At 49.5% G+C, this 22,075-nt stretch overlaps 1 protein-coding gene across 1 annotated transcript in view; it reads right to left on the bottom strand.

Annotated features, from left to right (window-relative positions):
• TBXT (T-box transcription factor T) overlaps nt 1–20,875 on the bottom strand; it is a 157,217-nt gene extending 136,342 nt beyond the window's left edge. Inside the window, exons 1-2 of the mRNA XM_030198080.1 lie at nt 20,532–20,875; nt 19,521–19,785 (exon numbers count right to left, since the gene is read on the bottom strand). Coding sequence (XP_030053940.1) covers nt 19,521–19,785; nt 20,532–20,758 — 492 coding nt within the window. The 5' untranslated portion in view covers nt 20,759–20,875. The remainder of the gene's footprint in view (nt 1–19,520; nt 19,786–20,531) is intronic.
• Nucleotides 20,876–22,075: the final 1,200 nt, after the last annotated feature.

The raw sequence follows: 22,075 nt of genomic DNA, 5'->3' as shown, positions 1-22,075 counted from the left end.
TAGGGGGTGGAGTTGGATTCTAAACCCCGAACAGATTCTGCAGCACCAACTGCCCAAACCGACTGTCGCGTCAGCTAACTTGCTGAAGGCAGTAATGAGATGTGAATGTGTGGACTGATGACCACGTCACAGCCTTGCAAATCTCTTCGATAGTGGCTGACTTCAAGTGGGCCACTGACGCTGCCATGGCTCTAACACTATGAGCCGTGACATGACCCTCAAGAGTCAGCCCAGCTTGGGCGTAAGTGAAGGAAATACAATCTGCTAGCCAAGTGGAAATGGTGCATTTCCCGACAGCCACTCCCCTTCTGTTGGGGTCAAAAGAAAAACATTTGGGCGGTCTGTGGGGGCTTGTCCGCGCCACATAGAAGGCCAATGTTTTCTTACAGTCCAATATATGCAACTGACGTTCAGCAGGGCGGGTATGAGGACAGGGAAAGAATGTTGGCAAGACAACTGACTGGTTCAGATGGAACTCCCACATCACCTTCAGCATGAAATTAGGGCGAGTGCGGAGGACTACTCATGATGAAATTTAGTATAAGGAGCATGGGCCACCAAGGCTTGAAGCTCACTGACCCTACAAGCTGAACAGCCACCAAGAAAATGACCTTCCAGGTCAAACACTTCAGATGGCAGGAATCCAGTGGCTCAAAAGGAGCTTTCATCAGCTGGGTGAGGACGATGTTGAGATCCCATGACACTGGTGGAGGTTTGACTGGGGGCTTTGACAAAAGCAAACCTCTCATGAAGCGAACTAAAGGCGTCCAGAGATAGGCTTACCCTCTACACGATAATGGAAAGCACTAATTGCACTAAGATGAACTCTTACGAGTTGGTCTTGAGACCAGACTCTGACAAGTGCCAGGATCTAGGGCCTTACTATCACACCAGACGGCAAACCTCCTCCATTTAAAAGAGTAACACCTCTTTGTGGAATCTTTCCTGGAAGCAAGACTCCTGAGTCTTGCTTCCAGGAAAGATTCCACAAAGAGGTGTTACTCTTTTGGACACCCTCAGAAAGACCCAAGGAGGCGGAAATCTACGCTCTCAACATCCAGGCCGTGAGAGCCAGAGACTGGAGGTTGGGATGCAAAAGCGCCCCCTCGCTCTGAGTGATGAGGGTTGGAAAACACTTCAATCTCCACGGATAGGGTATGATACATACCTGTAGCAGTTGTTCTCCGAGGACAGCAGGCTGATTGTTCTCACGACTGGGGTTGACGTCCGCGGCAGCCCCCACCAACCGGAAAAAGCTTCGCGGGACGGTCGGCACGCAGGGCACGCCCACCGCGCATGCGCGGCCGTCTTCCCGCCCGTGCGCGACCGCTCCCGCCAGTTGAATGACAAGCAATAAAGTATGAAACACAACTCCAAAGGGGAGGAGGGAGGGAAGGTGAGAACAATCAGCCTGCTGTCCTCGGAGAACAACTGCTACAGGTATGTATCATACCCTTTCTCCGAGGACAAGCAGGCTGCTTGTTCTCACGACTGGGGTATCCCTAGCTCTCAGGCTCACTCAAAACAATAACCCAGGTCAATTGAACCTCGCAACGGCGAGGGTACAACAGAAATTGACCTACGAAGAACAACTAACTGAGAGTGCAGCCTGACCAGAATAAATTCGGGTCCTGGAGGGTGGAGTTGGATTTACACCCCAAACAGATTCTGCAGCACCGACTGCCCGAACCGACTGTCGCGTCGGGTATCCTGCTGGAGGCAGTAATGAGATGTGAATGTGTGGACAGATGACCACGTCGCAGCCTTGCAGATCTCTTCAATAGTGGCTGACTTCAAGTGGGCCACCGACGCTGCCATGGCTCTGACACTATGAGCCGTGACATGACCCTCAAGAGTCAGCCCAGCCTGGGCGTAAGTGAAGGAAATGCAATCTGCTAGCCAATTAGAGATGGTGCGTTTCCCGACAGCGACCCCTAGCCTGTTAGGGTCGAAAGAAATAAACAATTGGGCGGACTGTCTGTGGGGCTGTGTCCGCTCCAAGTAGAAGGCCAATGCTCTCTTGCAGTCCAATGTGTGCAACTGACGTTCAGCAGGGCGGGTATGCGGCCTGGGGAAGAATGTTGGCAAGACAATTGACTGGTTAAGATGGAACTCCGACACCACCTTCGGCAGGAACTTTGGGTGAGTGCGGAGCACTACTCTGTTGTGATGAAATTTGGTATATGGAGCATGAGCTACTAGGGCTTGAAGCTCACTGACCCTACGAGCTGAAGTAACTGCCACCAGGAAAATGACCTTCCAGGTCAAGTACTTCAGATGGCAGGTATTCAGTGGCTCAAAAGGAGGTTTCATCAGCTGGGTGAGGACGACGTTGAGATCCCATGACACAGTAGGAGGCTTGATAGGGGGCTTTGACAAAAGCAAGCCTCTCATGAATCGAACGACTAAAGGCTCTCCAGAGATGGCTTTACCTTCCACACGATAATGGTAAGCACTAATCGCACTAAGGTGATTCCTTACTGAGTTGGTCTTGAGGCCAGACTCTGATAAGTGCAGAAGGTATTCAAGCAGGTTCTGTGCAGGGCAAGAACGAGGTTCTAGGGCCATGCTCTCACACCACACGACAAACCTCCTCCACTTGAAAAAGTAACTCTTTTTAGTGGAATCCTTCCTAGAGGCAAGCAAGACCCGGGAGACACCCTCAGACAGACCCAACGCAGTGAAGTCTACGCCCTCAACATCCAGGCCGTGAGAGCCAGAGACTGAAGGTTGGGGTGCAGCAACGCTCCGTCGTTCTGCGAAATGAGAGTCGGAAAACACTCCAATCTCCACGGTTCTTCGGAGGACAACTCCAGAAGAAGAGGGAACCAGATCTGACGGGGCCAAAAGGGCGCTATCAGAATCATGGTGCCGCGGTCTTGCTTGAGCTTCAGTAAGGTCTTCCCCACCAAAGGTATGGGAGGATAAGCATACAGGAGGCCGGTCCCCCAATGGAGGAGAAAGGCATCCGACGCTAGCCTGCCGTGTGCCTGAAGTCTGGAACAGAACAGAGGCAGCTTGTGGTTGGTCTGAGAGGCGAAAAGGTCCACCGAGGGGGTGCCCCACGCTCGGAAGATCTTGCGTACCACTCTGGCATGGAGCGACCACTCGTGCGGTTGCATGACTCTGCTCAGTCTGTCGGCCAGACTGTTGTTTACGCCTGCCAGGTGTGTGGCTTGGAGGAGCATGCCGAACCGACACGCCCAACGCCACATCCCGACGGCCTCCTGGCACAGGGGGCGAGATCCGGTGCCCCCCTGCTTGTTGACGTAATACATTGCAACCTGATTGTCTGTCCGAATTTGGATAATTTGACAGGACAGCCGATCTCTGAAAGCCTTCAGTGCGTTCCAGATCGCTCGGAGCTCCAGGAGGTTGATCTGCAGATCCTTTTCCTGGAGGGACCACAGACCCTGAGTGTGGAGCCCATCGACATGGGCTCCCCACCCCAGGCGAGATGCATCCGTCGTCAGCACTTTCGTGGGCTGCGGAACTTGGAATGGACGTCCCAGGGTCAAATTGGTCCGGATGGTCCACCAGAGCAGTGAAGTGCGACAACTGGTGGAGAGGCGGATGACATCTTCTAGATTCCCGGTGGCTTGGAACCACTGGGAAGCTAGGGTCCATTGAGCAGATCTCATGTGAAGACGAGCCATGGGAGTCACATGAACTGTGGAGGCCATATGACCCAGAAGTCTCAACATCTGCCGAGCTGTGATCTGCTGAGACGCTCTGGTCTGCGAAGCCAGGGCCAAGAGATTGGTGGCCCTCGCTTCGGGAAGGTAGGCCTGAGCCGTCTGGGAATTCAGCAGCGCTCCTATGAATTCCAGAGACTGAGTTGGCTGGAGATGGGACTTTGGGTAATTTATCACAAACCCCAGCAGCTCCAGAAGTTGAATAGTGCACTGCATGGACCGGAGGGCTCCTGCCTCCGAGGTGTTCTTGACCAGCCAATCGTCGAGATATGGGAACACGTGCACTCCCAGCTTGCGTAGGTAGGCCGCTACCACCACGAGGCACTTTGTAAACACTCGTGGGGCAGAGGCGAGCCCAAAGGGCAGCACACAATACTGAAAGTGCCGTGCGCCCAGGCGGAATCTGAGATACTGTCTGTGAGCTGGCAGTATCGGGATGTGAGTGTATGCGTCCTTTAAATCCAGGGAACATAGCCAATCGTTTTTCTGAATCATTGGCAGAAGGGTGCCCAAGGAAAGCATCCTGAACTTTTCTTTGACCAGGAATTTGTTCAGGCCTCTCAGGTCTAGGATGGGACGCATCCCCCCTGTTTTCTTTTCCACAAGGAAGTACCTGGAATAGAATCCCTGCCCTTCCTGCCCGGGTGGTACGGGCTCGACCGCATTGGCGCTGAGAAGGGCGGAGAGTTCCTCTGCAAGTACCTGCTTGTGATGGGAGCTGAAAGACTGAGCTCCTGGAGGACAATTTGGAGGCAGGGAGGCCAAATTCAGGGCGTATCCGCACCGCACTATTTGGAGAACCCACTGGTCGGAGGTTATGAGAGGCCACCTTTGGTGAAAAAATTTTAACCTCCCTCCGACCGGCAGATCGTCCGGTACGGACACTTGTAGGGCGGCTATGTTCCCGTGGATCCAGTCAAAAGCCCGTCCCCGGCTTTTGCTGTGGAGGCGCAGGGGGCTGCTTAGGCGCACGCTGTTGACGAGAACGAGCGCGCTGGGGCTGTCCCTGTGCCTGACGAGGCCTTCGGGCCGGCTGGTTGTACCTACGCTTTGCAAAAGAATAGGGTGCAGCCTGCCGTGCCCGGGAAAAACGCCCACCCGTGGGGGCGGGTGCTGAAGGCGCCCGGTGGGAGAGCTTGTCGAGAGCGGTTTCCCGCTGATGCAGTTGGTCCACCATCTGCTCGACCTTCTCACCGAAAATGTTATCCCCCCGGCAAGGGACGTCGGCCAGTCTCTGCTGGGTGCGGTTGTCCAGGTCAGAGGCACGCAGCCATGAGAGCCTGCGCATCACTATACCTTGGGCCGCAGCACGAGATGCCACGTCACAGGTGTCAAAAATCCCCCTGGACAGGAACTTTCTGCACGCCTTCAGCTGCCTGACCACCTCCTGATAAGGCCTGGACTGCTCCGGCGGGAGCTTATCGACCAGGTCCGCCAGCTGTTGCACATTGGTCCGCATGTGGATGCTCATATAGAGCAGGTACGATTGGATGCGGGTCACGAGCATGGAGGACTGGTAGGCCTTCCTCCCAAATGAGTCCAGAGTGCGAGACTCCCGCCCCGGGGGCGCCGAGGCGGTATCCCTCGAACTCCGTGCCCTCTTGAGAGCAGAATCCACGACCGCTGAGTCATGGGGCAACTGGGGCCGCATGAGCTCTGGGTCAGAGTGGATCCTGTACTGGGACTCTGCTTTCTTGGGAATGGTGGGATTAGTTAATGGTCGCACCCAGTTCCGGAGCAGCGTCTCCTTCAGGACATTGTGCAGCGGTACCGTGGAGGACTCTCTAGGTGGTGATGGATAGTCGAGGACCTCGAGCATCTCGGCCCTCGGCTCTTCCACAGAGACCACGGGAAAGGGAATGCTTATAGACATATCCCGCACAAAGGAGGCAAAGGAGAGACTCTCAGGAGGTGAGAGCTTCCTCTCCGGTGACGGCGTGGGGTCCGAGGGAAGGCCCGTAGACTCCTCTGAGGAGAAATATCTCGGGTCCTCCTCTTCCCCCCACGAGTCCTCATCCTCGGTATCGGACATTAGCTCATGTAGCTGAGTCCGGTACCGGGCCCGGCTCGACGTCGAGGCACCGAGGCCTCGGTGTCGTCGAGCGGTGGACTCCCGCGCCGGCGGGGACGGAGCTCCCTCCATCGACGTCGACGGGGACTCCACCTGCGTGGCTGTCGAGACCGGCACCGCAAGCGGCGGCGGTGTCGACTGCCCCGGCGCCGGGCTAGAGCTCGCCGGCGCCACAGTCATCGGCGCCGAGGGCGCAAGCACCCCCGGCGCCGGCACAGCCTGGCGCATCAGCCCTTCCAGGAGCCCCGGAAGGATGGCTCTGAGGCACTCGTCCAGGCCCGCTGCCGAGAAAGGCGGTGGGGCCGGCAAGGGTGTCGGTGCCAGAAGCTGCTGGGGGCCAGGAGACGGCACCGAGGTGCCGGAACCCCGACGCGTCGGTACCTCCACCACCGACGGAGATCTCTCCTCTCTGTGATGACGCTTCGGCGTCGACACCTCCTCAGGCACCGAGGGCTCCCGTGACGGCGCTTCTTGTCCTTCTTCCGGTGCACGTCACCGGTGCCGGAGGGCATGGAGGAGGAGGAGGTCGATCCCCCTCGGTCTCGAGGTACCGGGTCCGACAGGGTTCGGTCCCGTGGCTCACGAGTTGAGGGAGTGACCGGGGCCGACTGCCCACGCGGTCTCTCTACCCCACTCTCGCCGGCGGACCGGCGGGCCGACGGGACCTGTTCTCCTGGGGTCGCTGCCATCGGTGCCGATGTCTCGGGCATCGATACCGGTACCGAAGAACCGGCCTTCGATACCGATGCCGTCGAGGTCGACGTCGAGGGGCCGGCGCAAGTTCCAAAAAGACGGTCCCGCAGAACTTGCCTCGCAACCTGAGTCCGTTTCCGGAGACCGAGACACAAAGCACACGACTTGAGATTGTGCTCCGGCCCGAGGCACTGGAGGCACCAAGCGTGGGTGTCGGTCTGCGAGATCGGCCGGCCGCAGCGACCACACTTTTTAAATCCACTCGGGACCTTCGAGGACATCGACGGAAAAATCGCGTCGGCGAAGTCAAAGTCGGCAATGGTGGCTAAAATCACACCACGAAAATTGAAACCGACCGAGCGGCCACTAGGCCGCAACGAGGCGTCCCCGCTAGAAAGCGAGGGAAAAAGGAGGAGCGCGTGCTCCACACGCGCCAAATTCTTTTTTTTTTTTTTTTTTTTTTTTTTTTTGGATAACAAACGAAACTGAAAGAAGAAGAGGCCAAAAGGGCCAAGAGCGACGACCCGCGTAAACGCGGTCGAAAATTCCGGCGGCTGAAACGAGAGAGTTGCAAAAACACGACTCTCTCAGTCGCGGGAAAAAAGTAACTGGCGGGAGCGGTCGCGCACGGGCGGGAAGACGGCCGCGCATGCGCGGTGGGCGTGCCCTGCGTGCCGACCGTCCCGCGAAGCTTTTTCCGGTTGGTGGGGGCTGCCGCGGACGTCAACCCCAGTCGTGAGAACAAGCAGCCTGCTTGTCCTCGGAGAACTTCGAAGGATAACTCCAGAAGAGGGAACCAAATCTGACACGGCCAGAAGGGAGCAATCAGAATCATGGTTCCGCGGTCTTGCCTAAATTTCAGCAAAGTCTTCCCTACTAGAGGTATGGGAGGATACGCATACAGGCCTGACCCCCAATGTAGGAGAAAGGCATCTGAGGCTAATCTGTCGTGGGCCTGAAGTCGAACAAAACTGAGGGACCTTGCGATTGATTTGAGTGGCAAAAAGTTCCACCGAGGGGGTGCCCCACGCTCAGAAGATCTTGCGGACAACTACCCTGTTGAGACCACTCGTGAGGTTGCATTATCCTGCTCAACCTGTCGGCCAGACTGTTTACGCCTGCCAGAGACATGGCCTGGAGAAGCATGCCGTGACGGCAGGCCCAAAGCCACATCTGGACGGCTACCTGACACAGGGGGCGAGATCCGGTGCCCCCCTGCTTGTTGACATAGTACATGGCAAACTGGTTGTCTGTCTGAATTTGGATAAATTTGATTTGACAGCCGATCGCTGGAAGACTTGAGCATTCCAGATCGCTCGCAACTCCAGGAGATTGATCTGAAGACCTGATTCCTGAAGGGACCAGGCTCCCTGAGTGTAGAGCCCATCTAAATGAGCTCCCCACCCTAGGAGAGATGCATCCGTAGTCAGCACTTTTTGAGGCTGAGGAATTTGGAAGGGATGTCCCAAGGTCAAATTGGAGCGAACTGTCCACCATAGAAGGAATTGTGAAAAGCGGTGGACAACTGGACTGCATCCTCTAGATCCCCAGCAGCTTCATACCACTGGGAAGTCAGGGTCCATTGAGCTGATCTCACGTGAAGACGGGCCATGGGAGTCACATGAACTGTGGAGGCCATATGGCCCAGAAGTCTCAACGTCTGCCAAGCTGTGATCTGCTGAAACGCTCTGGCCAAAGAAACCAGGAACAGAAAGCTGTCCGCCTTCGTCTCGGGAAGATAGGCCCGAGCTGAGAGTCCAGCAGAGCTCCTATGAATTCTAGTTGAACTGGAAGGAGATGGAACTTTGGGTAATTTATAACAAACCCGAGTAGCTCCAGGAGTTTGAGAGTCATCTGCGTGGACTGTAGAGCTCCTGCCTCCAAAGTGTTCTTCACCAGCCAATCGACGCTGCAACAACCGCCAGGCATTTGGTGAACACCCGGGGTGCAGAGACGAGCCCAAAGGGATACTGAAACTGCTGTGTTCCCAGACGGAATCAAAGATACTGCGTGTGAGCTGGCAGTATCGGGATGTGTGTATAAGCATCCTTCAAGTCCAGGGAGCACAGCCAATCATTTTTCTGAATCATGGGAAGAAGGGTGCACAGGGACAGCATCCTAAACTTTTCTCGAATCAGATATTTGTTCAGGGCCCTTACGTCTAGGATGGGACGCATTCCCCTGTTTTCTTTTGCACAAGGAAGTACCTGGAATAGAATTCCAGCCCTTCTTGCCCTGGTGGCACAGGCTCGACCGCACTGGTGCTGAGAAGAGCAGAGAGTTCCTCTGCAAGTACCTGCCGGTGCTGGAAGCTGAAGGACTGAGCTCCCGGTGGGCAATTTGGAGATTTGGAGATCAAATTGAGAGAGTAACCCCGCCAAACTATTTGAAGAACCCACCGATTGGAAGTTACAAGAGGCCACCTTTGGTGAAAAAAATTTTAACCTCCCCTCAACCGGTAGATCGTCCGGCACAGACACGTTTATTGCGGGTATGCTCGTCTGGAGCCAGTCAAAAGCCTGTCCCTTGCTTTTGCTGGGGAGCTGCAGGGGCCTGTCGAGGCGCACACTGTTGGCGTGAACGAGCGTGCTGGGGTTGAGCCTGAGCAGGCTGGCGGATTGTACCTACACTTATTGTAAGCATAGGGAGCATTCCTCCCCCCGTAAAAACGTCTACCTGATGAGGTAGATGCTGAAGGCGCCCGGAGGGAGAGTTTGTCGAATGCGGTTTCCCGCTGGTGGAGCTGCTCTACCACCCGTTCGACTTTCTCGCCAAAAATATTATCCCCCCAGCAAGGAACATCCGCAAGCTGCTGCTGGACCCGATTGTCCAGGTCAGAGGCACGCAGCCATAAGAGTCTGCGCATCAACTATACCCTGAGCAGTGGCTCTGGACGCCATATCAAAAGAATCGTAAGTACCCCTGGACAAGAATTTACGACACGCCTTCAGCTGCCTGACCACCTCCTGAAAAGGCCTGGCCTACTCCGAAGGGAGCTGATCGACCAAGTCCACCAGTTGCTTCACATTGTTCCGCAAATGAATGCTCGTTTAGAGCTGGTAAGACTGAATTTTGGAGATGAGCATAGAGGACTGGTAGGCCTTCTTCCCAAAAGAGTCCAAAGTTCGAGCTTCCCGTCCCGGGGGCGCCGAGGCAAAATCTCTCGTACTTTTGGCTCTCTTGAGAGCGGAATCCACAACCGCCGGGTCATGAGGCAACTGGGCCCTCATCAACTCCGGGTCCCCGTGAATCCGATACTGGGACTCAATCTTCTTAGGAATAGTAGGGTTAGATAATGGTTTCATCCAGTTCCTTAACAATGTCTGTTTGAGGACATTATGTAGAGGAACAGTGGATGACTCCTTAGGTGGCGAAGGATAGTCTAGGACCTCAAACATCTCGGCCCTGGGCTCATCCTCAGTTACCACCGGGAAGGGAATGGCTGTACACATTTGCTGCACAAAGGACGAGAAAAACTCTCCAGGGGAGAAAGCTTCCTCTCTGGCGAAGGAGTAGGGTCAGAGGGAAGGCCACAGGACTCCTCAGAAGAGGAATCTTGGGTCTTCCTCTGCCTCCCACGAAGCCTCTCCTTCGGTATCGGACAGGAGTTCTCTGACTGCAGTCCGAAGCCGAGCCCGTCTCGATGCCGAGGAGCTATGTCCTCGATGGTGATGCCGAGAAGTTGACTCCCGTGCCGGTGGCGATGAAGCTCCCTCCACTGATGTTGATGGAGAGTCAACTTGGGTGGCAGCCACGGCCGATGCCGCAAGCAGCACCGATGTTGAAGGCCTCACCACAGGCGAGGAGCCAGCCGCCGCATTTATCGACGGTACTGTCAGCGCAAGCACCCCCGGTACCGGAACAGACGGTCGCAGCAGCCCTTCCAGGATCCCTGGAAGACTGGCTCGGAGGCGCTCATCAAGAGTGTCTGTCGAGAAAGGCTGAGGAATCGGTGCTGGAGTAGAGGCCAGAATCTGCCGCGGACGAGGAGGCGGTACTGGGCTGTCCGGAGACCGGCGCATAGACACCTCTTGCATGGAGGGTGAGCAGTCCTCCCGGCGTCGACGCTTCATGGGTGCCGATTCTCGAGACCCCGGAGCTCTTGGTACCGAGACGAGAAGGGGACCGATGACTGCTTCTTTGCCTTCGCTCAAGGCACGTCACCGGTACCCCTCGGTACCGATGAGGACGTGGAATCCACACGTCTCCTCGGGGTGGGTCCTGATGGGCCTGTATCGCAGGAGCCCTCGAAGCAGGTGGAGACCCACTCGATGGTTCATTACTGCCAGCGTGTGATGGTCTCTGGACAGCCATTACCTGTGCTCCTGAGATCGATGCACTCTCCGGTGCCAACATCGACACCACCGACCTCAGTACCGCTGTCGACGCCGAAGTACCGGGCAAAGCTCCAAACAGGCGCTCCCGTTGAGCTTGTCTCGACGCTTGTATCCGCTTTTTAAAGCTAAGACACAACTTACATGCGTCTGGGCGATGGTCGGGCCCAAGGCACTGGATACACCACGCGTAAAGGTCGGTGCCTGAGATTGCCCGGTTGCACTGTGTGTGCACTTCTTGAAGCCGCTGGCGATCCTCGATGTCAGACGGAAAAATAGCGGCGGCGATATCAAAACTCGCAATGGTGCCAAAAGAAGGGCACAAAAAAGGGAAAAACCCATACGGGCGGCCAAAATGGCCGTATATGTAGACGAAAGGAAACTTGAGGGATAAACTAAGGAAAATAAGGAAACTTTTTATCTTTTATTTTAAAGAAAATGGAACAGCTCAAACACGAGCACAAAAACGAAGAAAAAAAATCGGCGAAAAAGCCGGTTAAGTGAAGGCTCTTCTTTTCTGGGGCAACAGAACCGCCGTAAACAACCGCTCTTAACCGCGGAAAAAAAAAAAAAGACTGAAGCGGGACTCTCACGCGACGGGCGGGAAGATGGCCGCACATGCACGGTGCGCGCACTCAAAGGCTTAAGCCACCTTTGTTGCTAGCAAGATTTTCCGGACCTGGGGCTGCCGTGGACGTCACGCACATGTGAGAACAAGCAGCCTGCTTGTCCTCGGAGAAGAATTGTGCTAAACACACAGATGGAGCTGCGCTCTGCATGCAGGGAGCTGCGTTCCATACGCAGAGAGAGCTGCATGCCACACAGACAAGGAGCTACATTCCACAGGCAGAGCCGTGTTCTATACGCAGACAGGACTGTGCCCCACACCGAGACCTGCAGAGAAAGAACTACACAACATGTGACAATGGAGCTGCGTTCAACATGCAGCGATGAAAGGTTGCAGAATAAGCAGCGATGGAGCCACGCTCAACAAGCAAAATGCATAAATGGAGCCCCAGGAAACAGCCAGAGAAGAAGGTGCTGCTAGGAGGCCAATGAGAAAGGAGCACAACTTGTGGAAATACAGACCTGACGCTGCACTCCCCTGGTCCAGAAGGACTAAAACTACAAGAAAAGAAAGCCCCGTGCCCCAAGAGACACTCTCATGCCCCCAAGTGGTCTCTGAGCCACAATGACCACCCTCCTAGGCAACTGATATGGAGCAGCAGTCAACATAGAGAAAACTCCCACCAAGAGGGAGGGAGGTAAGCATCACGGATCTAGAATCCTCAGACCATAGGGAGCAAAATGCAGCCGTAAGGCAGTGAAGAAGTAACAACTCTCGCCAAGCCAGGAACAAAGAGGAAACTGGTCACTAACACCACCAGCTAAGGGAGAGTCAAACTCCAGACCTAGACTAGAACCACTTCCCTGCAGAAAAGTAGAGAAAAGCGCAGAGCTAAGAGGTGGTAATCCAGATGCACAGCAATAGATCTGCGCCCCTTACAGAAAAAGGGAGTGCCAAATGTGCCATCCGTTGTGTTACTGCTACTGCACAAAAGTAATTCTGTTATTGAACTTTGCTCTTCTGTATGCAATGTGTCTGATGCAAAACTCCAGCTGTCATCCGACACATTTAAAGAATAGTCTTCCATTCTCTCAAATGTTAAGACTCAGAAGTATCTGCACTGACTTGTACACCTTCAAACAACAGGCAAAATTGTTAATGGCTGACCTCACAGACCGAGGGTATTCAAAATAAGAAGAGCAAAGTTCAGTAACAGAGAATTACTTTTGTGCAGTAGCAGTAACACAACGGATGATAATTGACAATGGTCATGCAACATACTGAAACTAGCTCATTTTTGGCTTGAATAGTTAAGAACTGATGGGAAATCATGCAGTCCATCCCTGCTTTTCAACAAAGACATTGTAAGTCGAGCGGATGTAAACATATAAAAAAAAAAAGAAAACGATTGGAACCTGCCAAATTTGTAAGATCACCAGACAGACAAACTAAAGAATTTTTTTAATCCACACACCACACGGAAATATAAACTACATCATTTCACAAATTGCTTGTCTGATCATGTTATTTATCAAATCAGCTGTCCATGCAAGAAAATGTATATAGGAATGAACCAGGAATGTATATAGGAATGAAAACAAGGATCTTGGAACATAGATCTAATTTAAGAAGAATGGCATGCAAAGAACCCATTGTAGAACACTGCATTAAAAATAACCATAAATTTGAGGATATTTAATGTTTTGCAATAGATAAAGTTGAGAAATTGGATAGGGGTGGTAATCGGAAATTGTTGCAAAGAAGGGAAGCTCAGTGGATCTTCAATTTAAACACCATTGAACCTTATGGATTGAATAGCTCAATTGACTGGTACGTTTTCTACTGACTCGTTAGTTTTCTTAAATTACTGCCAGCCAGAGTAACTACCTGTTCAGCATCTAATTGAGGAGCATATATCATCTGTTTGAAGGATGACGCTGAGACGCCATTTTGTCAGAAGCAAAACGCTCTCCAAGCTAGTAAGTGAACCTTCGGGTTGGTGCATTTTGTGTGAATCCTTTACTTCATAAATACACATCTCATTTTTGTTTTCCAGACCCTCAGCAATTCTCCTATCAGCACTCAGTTCCTGAAGAAGCCTGTTACCGGGGTGAAACGGTGGCCCCAGTGCTGCATTAGATTTTAAGCTAAGTGATATTGCTACTAGCCTATTGCATTCTGTTATAACATAACAGTTGTGCTGCTGAGAGGATTATTATTATTTTTTGAACATGAATTAAGAAGTAAAACTTTAAACTTGAAAGATATTAAAATAGTTCTTTTTGGAGTTTTTGCCCAATGATAGAAATCGAGTGCTTTTTACGTTTAAATCTTCATCACGTAATAGCGCTAAAAACCATTGGTGATTTTGCTAACAGTTTGAGTGCTTTTCTCCAAAATTTTTATTTTGCTAGAGTTTTTTTTTTTTTTTTTTTTAGAAATTCAGATATACCTACCACCACAGAAGAGAAGAACCCCACAGGGGAGACAAGTTACTCCATGCCACAATTAACCATCACCTTGCTAGAAATATAGCCAGGGGAGGGAACCAGGGTCACTGGATTATCACCCTAGCTAGTAGTTGAGGAACTCAGGACCACTGAGTATCATCTAAAACTAGCCCCAACATGGGTACCAGCACACCCCTGGCTCCACTGTCACCAGAAGAATCTGGGACAGGAGCTACCAGCCAGCAATCCAGAGCAGCTGCACAATCCATCCACCATCCACTAGGAGACAGAAAATACTGAACACTCCAGGCTGCACGATACCCTTAAGGGGTGGTTTACTTGGAACTATTTTCTCCGTCTCCTTCTGCTGGTGAATGGACACAATCCATTAGTCTGGACTGGTCTGATATAGACGACAAGGAAAAGACCAATGTATTACCTGACAGACAAGTAATGTAAACACTCACAGAAGGTGAGCTCTCCACAGGAAAACCAGTAAGGAAAAACAAACAGTGGATCCAACAAAAGGTCCTCTCACAATGAGTGTCTTCCTGAACAAGGTCTTTATTCACAATGGCACAAATGACCCGACACGTGACGTGTTTCGGCCGTAAGGCCTGCGTCAGGGGTCAAGTGTTGTCTGGAGTCAAATAGCCTTGTAGATTAGATGAAAAAGATGAAAAACCAACACTGGAAATACTTCAAAGTGGTCTTGGAGGAGGTCGATGGCAGCCACCACAGCAATTCATTCTCGTCCCCTGTCACATATGAACACATGTACAACCCATGAGACGAAGCCAGCAGAAAGTGAACCCCAAAATTGTGTGCCCTGGGTAACCAGCAGTACTGCATTAAAAAGTGACCAAAATACAAGGGTCAGCACCAGAGGCATAGGTGGTGTTATACATTATGTATATAAGCAGAAAAACTCCACAGAAAAAAAAACAAGCAAACATAATCCAACACCCTAATACAAGGGGGATGACAAGCCAAATAGGAATGTGGAAATGGACGCAGTGGAGTCATCTGCCTGCAAAAAGGGAGAACAGCTCAGCTGAAATGCCGCCCTAGCTCTGACAATTGAGGCACTCTGTAGCTGAACAGCACTAATAGCCCCCTACCTATCGAAAGGTAAGGAGGATGCAACTGGTGTAACCATTAGAACATGCTCCGCGAGGGACAACCAACTTCAAGGTCACAAAGGCCAGAAGTACGCCCCTAAAAAGGGCAGGATAGTAAACCAGAGGCCATGTCCCTGAAACTGCAGGAAGAACAAAAATAAACTCATGCCCCCACTTAATTTTCCTTTTTTTTTGGCACAAACTGACTAGAGGTCATAACGCATGACAAGAAGATAGAGCCCAGAAGCTGGCACGGAAAACAGAGTGCGCCGATCAACTACCCAGGTCCTAAGATTCCTGTCAGCATTGACTGCATGTCTCCAGGGAAAAGGGAATTCCAGCCAGTACTGCAGACAGACTGGATGCACTGGTCTGGGCACCGAGACCTGCTGCTCACATAGCAAGAGAAAATGGTGTCTGCCGGATCGCAAACACCTTGGAACCTGCCAAAAACCTGTGACACAGTCCCCTCTGGCCTGACCGAGAGGCATCCTGGAGAGGCAATTAGGAAATGGCATCAGGGCCGGACAGCATTGGTGCCGTAACCAGCAATGAAGATCCCGCTGTAATCACCCGAACAGAAGAAACCTTCTCTTCCCAGTGCCACATAGTCCCTGGCCAGATGCAAAAGCAGCACCAAGACCACTCACAGCAGAATAAGAAGAAAATTAGAACTTACCGCATCCATTCAAGCACAACAGCTCACAAAGCAGGATGAATAGAAATCCAGCTGCCATAGTGACCAGACTATAGCTAAAGACCCATCTTTTTCTTTTGGTGAGGCAGGAGTGCCAAGAAGTCAGAATAGAGTGCCACAATTCCACCTCAACTGGAGGCAGGGAAGGGGAGGACCTGGCTCCAGCAGGTGTACCTCTTATCACTGGCCAAGCCCAGCCATAACCTCCAAGCTCAACTACACCTGAGGGTACAGGCAAGGAGCAATTCTCAGAGCTGCACAGGATATGTCCATCCACCTGCTGAGATAGAGAATAAGTTGAGGCTGCTGCACAGTACCCATTATGGCAGAGCTCTGAATCTCCACCTGCTGATAAAGGGATATAACCCACTAGTCTCTGGACTGATCTGTGGGATGCTATGGAAAAGGAAATTATTTTCAATAAACCCTCAACTGGACAATCCTGCTCACTGATCTCTCTAACATAGTGCAACTTCTCACACTTTCAATCAATATGACTCATTTAATGCAATATTTGTTGTGCCTTAGTCCTAAGGCAAACCATCTGGAACCTTTCAGCTTGCCCTGTCTCCAAATATCTGCTATGAAAAATGAAAACTAAAGGAGAATGGCAGCAAGGAAACATCCAGAACCCAATTCACCACCAGCAGTGCCACAAAGAATAAAACAGAGAAAGACTTGGGTCACAGTAGAATCAGATAGATTACAACCTGTGTCAGAGGCATTCACCCTCCCTCCCGTTTGCCCCTACATAATTACTTTGCTTCATTGGAGCATTTTCAGCAGAATAGTACGGAGATGGAGCCAAAGGCAAGGAACGTAGCTCAATCCAAAAGCCCTCCCAAAAACCATGAAAAATCATGTCAAAGCAAATACTGCTAAATTATAAGAGGCACTAACTTAGGACACACAGTTTAAGGGTTTCAATCTAGTGAAATACCTTCCAGGATCCTCTGCTATCAGAAGTACCAAATACTGAATTTGTTCCGATAAGATCAAGGATTCTAATACTGATGTTGTAATACTGTTTTTGGATTAATTTTAAAATGACCGATTGTATTTTGGCCAAAACTGGTTTTCTATCAGTGTCCTGCTTTAGACCACCTGGGGAAAGTGACCTGGCCAATAACAAGTATGGAGCTAAAAGTGTTCCAGAAGCTTGGGGAGAGATTTGTGGAACTCACTTTCAAAAAGCTACTATGTAGTTAATAGTCCCAAAGCAGTGTGAGGCACACACCATTAGTGTAAAAAAACCCAACAACCTGTAGTTAAATGTTTTCTGAATTTGTTTTGCACTTTGTCAAATGTTTACAATGTCAAAATGAAAGTCACCTAGAGTCCAATTCAAATAGACAAAAACAGTATGACAACTAAATGGGGCTCATGTGTTGGAAGGCAAAAGGGGTGATTTCTGATTTTTACTTTACTTTCCAAAGTGAAAATTTAAAACAGTTCAGTGAAACCAACATTTGGAATGGTTTCACAGAAAAAGTGTAAAAGGGGTAAGACACTTCTACAAGACCCCATTTGAAGCTTACTCTATTTTGCATTGTTTTGCTTAAAAAAAATTATAAATTACATAAGCATTAGAATAAGAACCAAGCTATAAAAGGTGATACATGTATTATAACAATGCTAGAGAACACTTTTTTTTGAAATTCATCTTACTCATCCTTGAATCAAAAATGCGGAACATATTGAAATTAGTCACATTCCATTTCTCTTCCACATTTTCATAATATGAAAAGGTTTGTTTATCCAAAATACAAGTTTTTGCTCTTAATTTTTTACAATGCATTTTAAATATTTTGTACACAATACCTCCCACTGCTTTATGTAGAAAGGGAACGCTGAAAAAGCCACAAAATGTGACTACACATTGAAAATTTAAGTGTGAGGAAAAAAGCCTCAAGGTGCTTAGGATATATAGGATCTTACAAGCATCCATTGATCCTGGTGACCAATCACTAGGTCTTAAGAGGATCCATTCCTCATCATAGGCTGAAAAAAAAAAAATAAATAAACCCACCCCAAAGTTCTCAATGCAAAGATTGACAAAAATTAAACGTTAAGTGAGGTAAGGTATTTAGCGGCTACTTCCACAACCACTATTCATTGATTTTAAATATTTTGTACAAGGATAATTTAAGTTTAAAGTTTATATACAGAGATAGAACATGGTATATTTATATTTAATAATCTATAAATGTCCATTTATTGAAGAGCATTAATGCCAATAAATTCTTGCCTTAATTTTGTACCCAGATGGATTACCTGTATTACGTTTTCACCATGAGCTAATGCAGATCTTTAGTTATAGATAGGAGGAGGAATTTAATAACCCATTTAGTGCGCTACTCAATATGAGCAGAGAACCCCTTTAAGGGCAAATGGCTCTCTAGGCCCAGAGCTCATCTCCAGCTAACCTGCAGATCTCTAAGCCAATCCTCTAATCCCTCTGGATCAAGTACTAATCCCTGCAAAACCTATCCTTCCCTCACTTGACTGGTGAACTTCACTGTCCTTGGACATTTGGTAACAGCACTCAGCTTCATGCACCATTGTAGGGTAAATTCCACAAAGTCAGTGGATACCATTTCACATCAGTACCAGCAGAGCAATGCTCCTGTTCCTGAGTGGCAAACAGAGAATCTGGCAGTAATTTACTTGTCAACTACAATTCTAAATATAACACTAAGTCAGCTATTCTTATCACAGCACTACAAACATGATTTCAGCGTCATTGAATGGCTACAGCCTAATGCATCTTTTATCATTCTGTCACTATCACTTGTATATATGGTAATGACAGAGCAACCCAATGATTTTTTTTTAAAGATGTTGCATTAGCCCTTGTGCAATAATTGGCAAATAAATTACAATTGTTGATTATAACCCCTATTTCTGTTTTCATACAATGTTATAAACTAGATTAAATAAATGTAGACTGGTTCTGAAAGAATGCAATCGCTTCATCTCATCTCAAAAGACAAGGTGCCCAATTAGTAATATAATTACTTTCGCTAAAAGGACACTGCACTGATTATGGACTAGATAAACTCTGAGAGGGTCCTTGTTTGTTTTTAGACTTCATAGATTGTTAATACAGATAAATATACCAAACCCGCATTGGGTAAAGAAGCTTAAAGTAAACTTCAAAAATCTCATTAAATCTTTATATATACATGTGTGCGCAGAGAGAAAGAAAATGAAAATGAAGTTTACCAATTTTGCTTTAGCTTCTTTCCATACCGGATGCAGGCTTGTCATGGTTATGTTCGGTTTTACCTTCTACAGTAGTACAATGCTGCATATATCTAGTAGTGCTACAGAATTAAGTAGTAGCATACCGAGCCATCACTATGTACATATAGGAAACTGAAGTGAGATTCCACTGGTATCACATCATGCTCTTCTGAATCCTTAAATTATGTAACTTAAAAAAGCAATGCTAAGATATACTCAGAAAAAAAAATCCTTCATGGTGTGCTAGCATACAGAAAGACTACAGCTAAATTAGGGTTTCTTTCCACTTGATTTTACAGCAGCATTGACATACATGTTTTGCAGTTACACAAGGACTTCAAGTTTTATTAACTAGATTGTGTGTGTGTGTGTGTGTGGGGGGGGGGGGGGGGGGTTCTAAGCATATTAAACCACTATTAAACAGAATGGACATCTTACATGGGTGTATGTTGGCTCATCACTCTTAAAACTTCAATATGTTGTTATGGCAGTGCTCTAATTGTCCCTCCCTTTCTTCCACCATTGTCTGTCGTTTCCTTCCCCTCCAAATGTAAGACAAAAAAAATGCCATTTTCGTTTTTTCAATAGAAGAGTGAGAATTAAAAAAAAACGAACAGGTTCTTGAAGCTACATGCCTTATCTCACCTGACCTCCTCCGTTTAGTTTGTTGGTAAGTTTGACTTTGCTGAAGGACACAGGTGATTTCATCCAGTGGGCTCCGAAATTAGGGGAATCTGGGTGGATGTAGACACAACTGGGAGCCTGCGGCTCGGGTTTGCCCCCTGGTACCCACTCCCCATTCACATACTTCCAACGGTGATTATCGGCAGCCACGAAATCCAGCAAGAACGAGTACATGGCGCTGGGATCCAGCCCAGTCACATTCACTTTCAGGACGGGGAACATCCGTCTAAAAATAAAATTTCGTTTCAGCCGTTAGAGATCCTACTCCACTGCATGCTACTTGAGTCGATCAACCGTGTAAGTGATCCACCTTTCACTCTATAAAGTTATTGCTACCTCTAGTAAATGTTTCGCAAACAATGACAGAGATAAATTTTCATTTTTTTTTTTTTTTTTTGCAAAAGATCTCAGAACAGGAATAAACGAACCACAGTTAATTTCCCCGATCAACTAAGCTTTTTTAACACCAGCACAAAAACCCACTAGGGAACTTCCAACCCTAAGTAACAACTTTTCAAAATGATTGCGAGTAATAAACACAAAAGTTACCCCTGCCTAGAAGAAATGAAGGTAATTATTTTGGGGGGAGGGGGAGAAGAGTGCTATCATCCACAGGGCTGACACGTCTGCCCCTCAGTAACCAGGATCGAGCCCTTTTCGACTAGACTGAAATCTTACACTACTAAATGAACACCGCCAGTTTACTTTAAAATACATTTCCCTCCCTGCTCCAGGCGGCTTTTTCTTTCGTAGTATTTTGTAGCTGCAATAAGCTACTCCCTGCAGCGGGGCCTCCAACAGGCAAAGCGGGCTTCCCGGCTCCGCAGTCGGCTCTTCTTTCTATACTCACATTATAGACACTCCTCCGCACCCAAATGAACGCGGAAGCCACTGTAGCTCCGCACGTCTGTCTAGAAGACAAAACTTTATAAGTAAAACATTTCTCAAATGAGGGGCCTCCGAGCGGCGTACCTGCCGTTCTTGGTAACTATCATCTCATTGGTGAGTTCCTTGAAGCGCAGCCAGAGCTCAGCGTCCTGCAGAGTAACGCTCAGCTGCCTCTCCGTGGGGTCTCCTTTTTCGCTGCCCACCTGCAACTCGCTCTCCACGGCGCTGAGCAGGTGGTCGACGCGGCACTGAGGCAGACTCTTCCCGCCGCCGGCGCCACTGTCCACGGGTCCTCCTCCAGCAGCGCTCATTCTCTCGCCACGCCCCCGCGAGACACCACAACAACGCGCGCGCGGACCCAAGTACACCCTCGCACCAACTGCCACGCAGCCAACGTCACTTACGCCTCAGACGGCAGCTCAACCCCAAAAGCCCTTCATCACTTATTCAACACTACAAATGCCACCGCACTCCCTTAAGTAGCTTTGGAATCTCCCTCTGGGTGACGTAACTGAGCCTGCGGCCTCGCCCTGATTGGCGGGTCGATTCTTTGATGTGGCCCACGCGGTGCTGTGATTGGCGAGACGCGGGCATATCTGAAAGGGGAAAGGGAACCGTGTGAAGCTAATTGCTCTCTCCAGTCGGTTCAAAACTCTGCTGCCCGTCTCATCTTCCGCCAGGGTCGCTTTACTCATACTACCCCTCTCCTCAAGACCCTTCACTGGCTCCCTATCTGTTTTCGCATCCTGTTCAAACTTCTTCTACTAACCAATAAATGTACTCACTCTGCTGCTCCCCAGTATCTCTCCACACTCGTCCTTCCCTACACCCCTTCCAGTGCACTCCGCTCCATGGATAAATCCTTCTTATCTGTTCCCTTCTCCACTACTGCCAACTCCAGACTTCGCGCCTTCTGTCTCGCTGCACCCTACGCCTGGAATAAACTTCCTGAGCCCCTACGTCTTGCCCCATCCTTGGCCACCTTTAAATCTAGACTGAAAGCCCACCTCTTTAACATTGCTTTTGACTCGTAACCACCTGCCTCCACCTACCCTCCTCCTTCCTGTACACATTAATCGATTTGATTTGCTTACTTTATTTTGTCTATTAGATTGTAAGCTCTTTGAGCAGGGACTGTCTTTCTTCTATGTTTGTGCAGCGCTGCGTATGCCTTGTAGCGCTATAGAAATGCTAAATAGTAGTAGTAGTAGTAATTGCCTCGTAGGATTAGGCTGTTTCATGCAGATCTGCTAATGTTTATACCTATATCAAAGCCCACTGTTGTTGTTGCTACTGGTGGTGCGTCAGTCTGCAACGAAGAAACGATGTGGATGTACCTCTTGCCCCTCCTCCAGTACCCTGTCTGCTACTTAGGGACATTCATTAGGGACTAACACCTCCGCAACATTATAATTTCAGATCTGTTTCTAAAAGAGGAGGCTGGCCCGGAAGAGCTGCAGAACTATGTAGTGTATATGGATCTCACACATACTATAGAAAGCAGGAGGAAATGAAATCCCATCCTTTCCTCTCTCAATTTGATGTGCAATAAGCATGACAGGATTCAGCAACCAACCATGCAAATATATATATTTTTTTATTTTCAAATCAGAAATAACACGTTAATA

Source organism: Microcaecilia unicolor, chromosome 3, assembly GCF_901765095.1.
Source record: "Microcaecilia unicolor chromosome 3, aMicUni1.1, whole genome shotgun sequence".
In the NCBI taxonomy this organism is placed as follows: domain Eukaryota; kingdom Metazoa; phylum Chordata; class Amphibia; order Gymnophiona; family Siphonopidae; genus Microcaecilia; species Microcaecilia unicolor.
The sequence above is the reverse complement of the archived record's forward strand: the minus strand, read 5'-3'. Positions and strand labels throughout refer to the sequence as shown.